Source organism: Morone saxatilis, unplaced genomic scaffold (assembly GCF_004916995.1).
Source record: "Morone saxatilis isolate NCDOM2014 unplaced genomic scaffold, NCSU_SB_2.0 Contig19, whole genome shotgun sequence".
Taxonomy (NCBI): domain Eukaryota; kingdom Metazoa; phylum Chordata; class Actinopteri; family Moronidae; genus Morone; species Morone saxatilis.
In genome coordinates, this window is record NW_023339751.1 from 5,833,155 (window position 1) to 5,844,333 (window position 11,179).

At 43.0% G+C, this 11,179-nt stretch overlaps 1 protein-coding gene across 2 annotated transcripts in view; it reads left to right on the forward strand.

Moving 5' to 3' along the window:
* The window catches only part of LOC118329235 (striatin-like), a 27,653-nt gene extending 16,526 nt beyond the window's left edge, over window positions 1–11,127 (forward strand). Inside the window, exons 4-17 of one of the 2 annotated variants that reach the window (XM_035663280.1) lie at window positions 763–841; window positions 1,726–1,896; window positions 2,535–2,670; window positions 2,776–2,938; window positions 3,878–3,988; window positions 5,290–5,433; window positions 5,535–5,668; window positions 6,031–6,206; window positions 6,807–6,854; window positions 6,945–7,066; window positions 7,151–7,318; window positions 7,420–7,560; window positions 8,427–8,615; window positions 9,536–11,127. In XM_035663280.1, coding sequence (XP_035519173.1) covers window positions 763–841; window positions 1,726–1,896; window positions 2,535–2,670; window positions 2,776–2,938; window positions 3,878–3,988; window positions 5,290–5,433; window positions 5,535–5,668; window positions 6,031–6,206; window positions 6,807–6,854; window positions 6,945–7,066; window positions 7,151–7,318; window positions 7,420–7,560; window positions 8,427–8,615; window positions 9,536–9,705 — 1,952 coding nt within the window. In that variant the 3' untranslated portion in view covers window positions 9,706–11,127. The remainder of the gene's footprint in view (window positions 1–762; window positions 842–1,725; window positions 1,897–2,534; window positions 2,671–2,775; window positions 2,939–3,877; window positions 3,989–5,289; window positions 5,434–5,534; window positions 5,669–6,030; window positions 6,207–6,806; window positions 6,855–6,944; window positions 7,067–7,150; window positions 7,319–7,419; window positions 7,561–8,426; window positions 8,616–9,535) is intronic. The other variant, XM_035663281.1, reaches the window with a different exon arrangement.
* Window positions 11,128–11,179: the final 52 nt, after the last annotated feature.

Consider the following 11,179-nt stretch of genomic DNA (forward strand, 5'->3'; position numbering starts at 1 on the left):
ACACACACACACACACTCGACCCAATCTAAATCTTATTAACACGTCTCTCTGCTCCATACAAAATTCCCACCTGACTCGCGAGCAGGGTGCTGACGTTGAGTATCAAAGTGAGCTTTGAATCTCATCATTGTTTGTTTTTTCAGAGCCGTAGACAGTCATAAAGAGTGTGTGTTGTTCTGGATGCTGCAGGCACAGACACACGTCGTTGCTCTTTCTAGTATGTCATGGGACATGGTTGGAGCAGAGACCATCCATTTTAAAGGTGTCGGGATGCGTCATTAAATATCAAATGTCTTGTTTTAGCATCAAGAACAAGCCGTCGCTAATGAGTTTTAATCTCTTCTCTATTTCTGCTGCCAGTGCTGCTGTGTACACAGCTTTATTAAGGCAATAATTACCTACTGGGATGTTAATATTTGCATTGAGGTTTGTTATTTAAGTTGCACAATAACTTGGGTCAAAATCCAACCATGAACTACAGTAAAAAGGTGATAGGGCTGGAGTGTAAATACTGATAATACTCTTAGGCACTCTTTACAATAAATGTTATTTCACTGGCACCCTTTTAAAGAGAAACAATACCCTCTTTTATTTAACTCTAACCCACTGCTGACTTACTGAAAGCAGCTAAGTGCTGGATGTGTGTAGTTGCCAGGATGCTGTGATGCAGGAATGTTCTGGTCGTGTTTACAGAGTGGAAATAATGTCCGAGGCCGTGCTGTCCATAACGCTCTAATTTGTGTCCTTCTCCTCTCCTCCAGATGAAGCCAACGAGAACGAGTCTTCTGGATCGCTCAACAATCAGCTGTCCTGGAAACAAGGCCGTCAGCTCCTCAGACAGTAAGTGCACATGCTTGAGTCCTTCTGTGACAGTCTTCAACCCAGAAAATAAAATTACTGCTCTAAATTTAACTGTATCAAAGTACCAGGATGTTCACCGGCCCCTTGTTGCATTTCTATCCAATAGTATTATCACTTTTGTCAGACTACCAGCTTTTATGAAGTACGCTACTGTGCCAGAAGTGCTATGGCCCCAAAAAGAACTGTGGGAAAGAGCTCCCTCACATGGGCAGCAGCAGTCATTACCTGCTCGGTGTGTTGTTTTGTTTACCCCCCCGGTGTACCCAGCTGGCTCAGGAACGTTTGGTTATCGTATCATCCTACTATCTAGTTGGTCTGTGTAAATAAACCGGGCTCCGGCCTTTATCCCAGACGCCATCAGGCAGCCTCACACATCATCTGCCCCAACATGCCGGCTGATAAGGCAGCCAATTTACTCTTGACTCTGTGTCAAGGGACAGATCAATAATGTGCTAAGACACCCCTCCCTTTCAGTCAGTCGCACGCTCAAACTGCTCGAGCTTCTTCTGCATTCCTACAGGGTAGGTGTAATGTTTGATGAGTAGCTCATCTTGCCTCAGCAGATCTGATACACACAATTAGACTGCCAGAGGACCTGTCACTTTTGACAGTAACAAGTACTCGACTCTTCGTCATCACGGATCACATTGAAGACTTTGTAGTGAATGGACTTATTGTCCCTTGTATTTGTAAAGAAAACTTAATTTAATGGTCCTTTGCAGCATTTTGAAAGACTAATTTACATCTTATAATCCAAACTTCCTCTTTCTACACTATAAATACATATGTTTGTATTCCTTTCACAACAAATTACATTTTTTTGCCAAATGCAACCAGGTTTAAGTTGATTTACCTTGTTCCAGGTACCTGCAGGAGGTGGGCTACACAGACACCATCTTGGATGTGAAGTCTCAGCGGGTCCGAGCGCTGCTAGGGCTAGCTGGGGATGGAGGCGCGAGGACAGGTGAACGGACCAGTACCGAGCCTTTGGTCAATGGGACAGACACCTCAGCAAAGGGCATGGGCACCAGAGGGTAAGTACGCTCCTCTAAAGGGATCTATAGACTGAGAAATAACATTATTTTATAACTTTACTCTGTGATATCTGTGAGGTCTGAGCAGTATCAGTTTTGAGATGATGTTAGATTGTGCAGTGAATGTCTATATGAAAGTGAAAGTGTTATGATGAAAGATGGAAAATACAGATGCATCTAGTGTAATCTGTGCCGCTCTAATGTTGAAAATGTAGCAAAACAATAAGCAATCTTTGGCAGTTTTGGAAATGCAGATGTAACAAAGTGAGATTTTAGGGTAAATATGATTTTTGGAAGTAGAATCACGTTAGCTCTCCGGTGTTTTCTACATTATTTAACCTCATATTCATATTCTGAGTGTCACACAGTGGGATTTAAATTTCTGACACATTCACGGTTGTGTTAAAAAAGACCACATTTCTTTCATGATTATGATCTTTTCTCTGGGACAGTCGCAAAATCAGTGTTAAGTGGCCTTCAAAAGCAACACATCAACATTTTTTAATGCTAATATATGTTGATGTGATGAATGAATTTCAAAAAGCGCACACACGACATGAAAATGTGAGCATTTTAATAACTGTTACATATTGTTAGTGCAACTGTGTGTTAATGCGTGCCTCTTTGTTCTTCAACAGGAAAGCTGAGCTCTCTGAAACTAGCGCCGTACTGGAGGCCTTCAAGTTCATTGAGAATGCCGCAGCTGAGTTCAGTGATGAAGATGATGAAGAGGATAGCGAGGGGAGGGACAGGACTAATGTGGAATCCAGGACGGTAAACCTGTCCTCACCTTCTGCACTCACACAAAGTTAAATAGAAGTTGTCTCTGCACTATTAATAACTGTACTATTAATAACCCTCAATATTTATTTTACTCAGATCCTGAGGAAGAAGCCCACATCGACGTTGTCGCCAGCCAGTATGGATACTAGTGAGGACCCTGACACAGAGGAGGCGCTGAAGGGCTTTGACTTCCTGTCCAGCCCTGACGAGATGGACACCTCACCGGAGTCCAGAGGCAACGGGGACGGCACAGACTGGGGTGAGTCATGGAACAATTGAGAACAGAGCAGAGTTGGAATAGGATGAGAAGTGCCATCTAGACACCACACAGTTACAGTACCTACATTATAAAAAGGTTTGTTCATTTTCTCTTGCACAATGATGAGCTTGTTTCATTTTTATCTACAGATTTAATAAAGCTTCAGAGGCATTGAAAAATCGAACTTAATTTATCTAATATAATGTATCTAATCTAATTATTTAATGCTGTAATAATTTTCCTGTTTCTATTCCTAAATTTGACTTGTCAGTTTGGTGAGCGTTCATTGAGTACTCATCATTCATATATCATGCTGTGGTCATAAATCATGTTTGGAGTTTCTCTGTTTAACCCATAGTTTGTGATCTCTTCCACTGTGTGTTCCCATAGCCAGCCTGTGAGCACAATGTCTCTTCCACTCCTGTGTGTCGTCAAATCAACCCGATTCCCTTTGAGTCTCATACGTCCTTAGACCAAAGCCAGAAAAAAATTGGCTTGATGTCACACTGAGGTGTTTCTTTGTATTCGAACGTGGGTTTGAGTCATACAACAATTTGATTATGGCAAAGATTTCACGGTGTGGATTTTATGATTAGATTTGTCGTGACTCAGAATCCAAATGTTCGAATGAAAGAATTTCCCACATGGCATTAACTTCCCTCCCACCGCTCTCACTTCTTCCAATAGAAAACCCTTAAAAGATCAAACGAGATGCTGCTCAGTCTAATTTCACTGAGACGGTAGTGGCCTACTTTTAAAGAAACGATGCTCATCTCAGGTCCTGAAGGCCTACTGCTCCCCCGGAGGCTTGAGAAACCTCCAGGGGAGCACGAGTCCGAGAGAGGCCTGTGCACCTTACCCACACTGCCGGGCCTCTCGGGCCTCGACCAGGGCAGTTCCTCAACAGCCTCTCGGTCTGGTTTTGTTCCCCCTGTGTAGAGAAGGACGAGCAAACTCTCATTCCTGAGGCCTGGGATGTGGACCCGGGCTTGATACACAAACTCAAGGAGCAGTACAAAAAGGAGCGCAAGGGGAAAAAGGGGGTGAAGAGTAAGTCCTGTCAGGCGTTGCTGCCTCCCTCCTACTCCTCTCTCTGTAGAGCCTGATTTTTCTGAGTTCAACCAAAAAAAAAAAAACTCAAATCAAAAGCAAAACATCTTTGCTCTTTTTTCTCATCTTCTTTAGCTGCTCCTTATTATGCCTTCTACTTGGCACTGCTCTGTCCTTTTGTCTGTCATTTCATACCGAGTGTCTCCTCTGTCTTCTTGTAAAACCTTTCTTGTATTGCTTGATGCATGTTTTTGTGTCCCCGTTTAAAATGTTTTAATTTATATTCACACCATCATCTTGTCCGGCGTGCCAATTATCAGAGTAATGTGACAGTTAGTCACGATGACACGTCCGTCTTTGTCCCATCTGGGCTAGCACGAGTCTCCGCAGTCATCTGTTTCCTACATAAGTATCTTCTCCAGTCATAATAATATAATTATCACCATCTTCATCCTCATCTGTCAGCCATGTTGACACTACAGTAATAAGTCATTTTGCTGCTGTGGTAATTTGATAGCAATTAAATTTTCAGTGACTCAGTGAAGTGACTCAGCTGAATACTACTGCTCTCAGAATAACAGCCCACTTCAGATGTCACCTCATTCAGTGGCTGAGAGCTCTTAGATTTTACATTTATGAGACCCAAGCTCTGCATTGCTGCTGGTTTTATTTTTGTTTAAAAAAAAAAAAAAAGAAAATGTAATCATGAGATCAACAACTCTGTTTGTCTCACTTACTTCTTCATTTGATTACATCACCACTTTGCACTTACACTTGGCTTTCTATTTTAGTTCTTCACGCTGTGTTGGTACATTATCACTTCTGTGGGTGTGTGGAGAAGTTCATCAGGAGATCTGTGAGGGATTTCTTTCTGTAATGGATTCTTCAGGCAGTTGTGCCTTTTGGTTTACTGTATTTCTTACAGAGTAATGGTTGTGTGTTAAAATTCTTAAAATCCAAAAAATAAACATCCATTATTGGTTTACTAAACCATTGTGTTTGGGCTGAGACCCCACAAAGTCCAACTGTATGTCTCCACACAGCCCACAATTAAAGATAAATGTGCCTCAACACCTTTTCTACCTCTTCAGTTAATCTAACAAGGACTCTGGTACTGACTTTCCTTCATTTTCTCTTCTTTTGCATAATTTATTAATTTATTTTCTTCCCTTTCAGTGCTGACTTCCTTCCATATTTCTTTTTCAGCTTGTACTCACAGTTATATCATTTTCATAGTTTGTTTCCGCTCTCGGTCACTGTATGCCTGTTTGGTAACATTGTTGACCTGACTCGTTAAACAGGGCCAAACCGGTCAAAGCTGCAGGACATGCTGGCTAATCTGAGAGATGCAGAGGATTTGTCCCACATGCAGCCTCCATCCACCCCCCAGTCCCGGCCCAACGCGGTCCGGTTAAACGAGCACGAGGGGAACCGAACAGATGAAGGTGCCCGAGCAAAATCACAACAACAAAGTTAGACTGCTGTAAATTCACCTCATCCCTGTGTGGACGGTAGTTGTGTATTTATTTATTCGTTCCTTCCCTAGTTGACCTGACCTTTCCGCCGACCTCAGGGAAGGCGTTCATTATGGGCACAGACGAGGCCATGGAGAGCGAGCTGGGCCTGGGGGAGCTTGCCGGGCTCACCGTGGCCAACGAGGCTGACAGTCTGGCATACGATGTGAGTTTGAAGAACCAGAATGGGTTTTAGGAGCCATGGCTCCATTTCTCCGGGGGAAACTATTTCAGTTCATGTTATCATTTGAGCCGCATGAATCCGCAGCAAATTTACCAAGTCACATTAATGCTGAAAACTTGCCATACGTGTCTCAAGCTGCTATGTTTATAGACTGTCAGGGAAGCTGCTTTGAAAGTTTAGTATTGGAAGATTTAGGATATTAGCAGGCTTTTAATGGAAAATAAGTAAAAATAAAAAAAACTGGCATTAACTGACAGCACCCCAAATCACTACACTTATGTGTGATAAAGCTGCTAACACTGTTGATTGGATATTGAGTTCTGATCTAGATGTCTTCTCTACAGATTGGCAACAATAAGGACGCCATGAGGAAAACATGGAACCCCAAATTCACTCTGCGGAGTCATTTTGATGGGATTCGAGCTCTGACCTTTCACCCTGTGGAGCCCGTCCTCGTCACTGCTTCAGAGGACCACACGCTCAAGATGTGGAACCTGCAGAAGACCGCTCCTGTCAAAAAGTAAGAATGTCCTCACGCAAGTTGAATACCTCCCAAACACTTTCCAGTACAACCCAGACCAATTTCTCATAGAAAAATGAACAGCTTTAGATTGTTTTATTGATTAGCTGTCCGTTCCTCTCTTATCTCCTCTGTTAGAGACACTAATACTCTAACAGCGTGTGTTTGCCTCAGTCTCTTTGTACCTGAGGCAGCAGAGTGAGCATCATTAGAAAGAAAAGCTCTGTTGTAGATTACAGTCCCATAAGAAGGATGGCTTGTCTTTGTTCCTGCACTGTCACACGATTCAGTAACAGGAAACTGCCCCCATGTGACAAAGACCTGACAACCCTCTGCTCCACAAGACTCATTATGTCACGTCACAGCTCTGCAGCCCACACACAGTCTGTAGTGATGTGGTGTGTTTATTTTTAGAGGCTGAAGTCACTTTGGAGTTTATATATGGGGTATTATGAATAAGGCAATAAAACAGTGTGTGCAACTATAGCAGCAAATTGTACATCAATGTATGACTTTGTACAATTTAACACCAATCATCAACACATTTTAAGTTTGCTGTTTATTGTACGACTCATTGTTGAACACATTGTTTTTCCACAGGAGTGCATCTTTAGATGTGGAGCCGATCTACACTTTCAGGGCCCACAGGTAAAAACACTGCACATTAATAAAATGTATGTTTTAGGGTTGGTTTGGTAGACAAGAAGTACTGATCATTCGTCGTCATTTGAACCACAGGGGGGCTGTGCTGAGCGTGGTGATGAGCAGTACAGGGGAGCAGTGTTTCAGCGGAGGGGTTGACGGGACTATACAGTGCTGGAACACCCCCAATCCCAACATCGACCCCTACGACTCATACGGTAACAGCGTCATGCGTTTTTTGTTTGAATCTGAAGACTGCCTGATCAGATCATGGTGTAACTGACTTGTGTTTTCTGTGGCAGACCCATCGATGCTGCGCGGAGCGTTGTGTGGACACACCGACTCAGTTTGGGGTTTGGTGTACAGCAGCGCACACCAGCGCCTCCTTTCCTGCTCTGCAGACGGGACCGTGAGACTGTGGGACGCTAACACAATCTCCCCAGCCCTCACAGTGTTCAACGAAGACAAAAGTACTGACTTCAAGCTTGTAGCATGACATTTTTTTTTTCTAAATATTAGCTTTAACTAAATAGGTAAAATAACATAAACATCTGTCTTTCTGTGTTACAAGAGTTCGGAGTTCCCTCCTCAGTAGACCTGGTGTGCAGTGAACCGGCCCACCTGGTCACATCCTTCACGAATGGGCAGATTGGCCTCTTCAACATGGAGACCCGCCAGCTGGTCCTCAATCTGGAGTCCAATTTGGAGCCGGGTAGGAACTGAAAAGCACTTAGTCCACTTAGCATTTAGTCCTCTGATCAGTAAAATTCTTCACTGATTTAATTATAAAACGCATTCAGGTACAACACTTGTTGAAGTCGATAATTATTTTAAAGTAGAGTCGTATCAGAAAATATGGCTCAAGAGTAACATCTAGTGGCAGCTGTAGGAAAGTAAATCATTAGTGTAATGATATTATACTAAACAATAAGGATGGAGATGAGCCAGGCATGCACAGAATCGCCACACAATGCATGCTGGTTAAATTTGCGTCTGACATGATGCCAACTTGCTCTGACGTCATGAACACGTGGGCGACGATAACCTCACGAGATCAAGGCGACCACAGTTTATAGAGCCAGGCGCCGCAGTCTTCACTTCACCGACTGCGAGACCCAGGGCATGAAGGGAAACGCCTGGCTGTCACCTGATCAAAGAGCTGGCTCACCACAAACACCACGTTTTCCCAATTATTACTTTAATATTTAACTCTAGATTGTAGCTGTTTCATCTCTCATGTTGTGCATTGAAGGTTTAACAAACATATCTTGTGTATAATAATAATAATAATAAAGGTTATTTATGTATCCGAACACGGTCTGAAAACTAGCTTAAAGATGATCTAACAGGATGTGAACATTTCTGTGACTTCCTGTACATCCTGAGTGCAGTTCATCTCGAACAAACCTGTTGTTTAATATCCAGTCTTACTTAGTTGTTTACCAGCAAGCGCTCCTCACAGTCTCCATCCAGTACAAACTGACTCAGGTCAGGTGTTGCTTAAAAAGTTAAGCTACTAAGCCATTTCAATTGGTCTGACTTTCCTCTCCTGCTGTGTGCTTGTCTGTTTTTAACCAGGCACTCCCTGTCAGATCAACAAGGTCCTCAGCCACCCGACTCTTCCCATCACCATCACTGCGCAGGAGGACAGACACATCAAGTTCTTTGACAACAACAGCGGGAAGCTGATTCACTCCATGGTGGCTCACCTGGATGCTGTTACGAGCTTAGCCGTAGACCCTAATGGACTTTATCTCATGTCAGGCAGTAAGTAGTTCTTAACCAGTGCCTCCTTGTGCAAAGTCTAACATTAACTGTTTCCCCTTTATAGGTTAGTTCACTGCTTCTCAAAATATGGTGGCAGTATGTGAGCTGCCTCTAGTGGTACTAGTGGAATAAAAAATACATTTTTCCTTTTCTTTTAATGAAACAAGTTATTTTAAAAACATATAATACTTCAAAAGTTTGATCACTGAAAATGTCATTTAAAATAGTTTTTCTGTAATATTTTTTTTTAATACAGGCTGCTACATAGTTACGCTCATGAATATAGCGCGCACATACATCCATGATTAGTCACAAGATAAACTGTGAGGGAAAGCTAATAAGTAGAGGTTAAAAGGAATGATTCAAAAATACTGCAAACCTCTTTTCCTCCTAACTCTAGTTCTTGATACGGTCGAGATTCAACCTGCCACCAGTGTGAACTGTCCATACAGCCTACACCACTGTATTTTAAATCTCTGTCATAATGGTAGTTCTCAGAGAGCTTAATATTTTCTAAGGCGGTACGTGGAGTAAAAAGTTTGAGATACACTGCATTAGTTCATTGATTGATTGTTTGCCTCAGACTCAATCTGGCCGTAACTGTGACTCAGTGCTCTGTGTAGGCGGACATGTGAAATCTTTACTCAACAATGACTGTGTATCATTGTAATTGTTTTCTTGTTGTGGTGGGGGATTTTTTGTTGCCCTGACCACTGTGACTTGAAACTTCACTTTCATTATCTTAAACGGAATTAGCAGGAAGTATCTCATATGTGAAAGTACAATATGTGTTCAGTTATAGTTGTAGTAGTTGTAGGTCTTCCTTTTAGGAGAAACTGGTTCATGCGGACGTCTTAAGGATCATTTTTGAGATGATTGTTCCCTTTTGTACCACTTGTAACTCGTCGTCTCCTCTACAGGTCACGACTGCTCTATCCGTCTGTGGAACCTGGAGAGTAAAACCTGCATCCAGGAGTTCACGGCCCACAGAAAGAAGTTTGAGGAGTCGATCCACGATGTGGCGTTTCATCCGACTAAATGCTACATCGCCAGCGCCGGGGCAGACGCTCTCGCCAAAGTGTTTGTATGACGTGGAGCTGCGTCTCTCCCTGCAGCCCCGCTCTGTGACTCAGCCTCCCATGATCAGGGACCAATAGAGACACGGGAGGGGAAGGACCTTCAGGCATGGGTCCAGTCCCACCTCTCACAGCCCTCTGGTTTCATGTCGGACTGGTAGACTATGTAGCCGCTAGCCTCAAACGGGCCATGACTCTCCATAGAAAGGGTCGGCAGGGAGGGCAGTCAGGAGGAGAACTGCTCCCTAGTCCCCCATCTACCATCCAGGCAGGCCTGGGTGTGACCGGCCACAGCGTCCCCCACCCCTCACCCCCCCAGACAGACTAAAAGTCAACCTCCGTAGCTAGGAGGCTCAGGACAAGTGTTAAAGAGTGTGGAGTGGAGAAATGAGGTTTCAAGCCGGTCTTCTGCCCTGTTACTTCGCGCTCATCCCAAATCCCTCCGGCCCTGGACCTTCCCCCTCAAACGAACCGGGTCCGGGCCCTTTAATCCAAGTCAGGTTTTGTGTTGTGTTGTTCCAGAAATGTGGGGTACTGAAGGCACTGGAGCTGTCGTGGAAGCCTCACTTCTTCTTCTCTGCTTCCCAGACTGACTCTGCTTGCTGGCCTGCCTTTATTTTTCCTTTTTAAAACACGTATTGACAAATGTGCCTTTGCTTTAAAAAGGTCTTGAAAAATGTTATTTTAACAAGCTTGTTTTTTGGGGGAACAGGGAGGGAAGGGACGGCGGAGAAACAAAGCTGGTTGTCACAATGTTGTCGATTTTAACATTGGATGTAAAATTACAAATGCTTATAATAAACAAAATATATATTCAGTCTTAAAAGTTACTGTGCAGCGTGAGTTTGAGTGCTCCTTTTTGATAAGTGTGGTTGGGGAATCAATTTTGTGCATTTCAGGGCAAAGCTGGTAGAGTGATACAGACCATTAAATATAATGCCTGTCCGTTAGATTCAAGTTATTGTACACTTCAGAAGTAAGATTGCAAACATAAGTGTCCAAAGTAAACCATCTTGGTTATATAATAACAGTCAAACTTGGTTCTAGATGTCCATTTTAGGAATAACTAATTGATTTTGGCCAGTTTGCTCTTGTTTGAATTGAATGGCTTGTACTGTATGTAGTTTTCCCCAATTGTGTGGACATGCTCGACTACAATGTGATGTATCATGTCCAGATATTTACAGTAGTCCAGTGTTTAGCAGGAAATTAGTGCAGTACTGTAGGACTGTTTGAAATAATGAGTTAACCATCCAACACTGAGGGAAAAGAAATGTCCTGCAAATTCCAGTTTACTGGAAACTGTAATCCTGGGTGAAAAAACAAATCAATCAAGATGTTGTACATGTAGAGTACAGCTTCAAATGAGCCATTTTCTCAGTCACTGGTTTGTATATGAAAATATGTTCAAAATAAAAACTGCTGTAAAATGTTAACTGGGCTCTGATGTTGGTCATTTGGTGAACTTGTCTGCAACTCACAGAAACC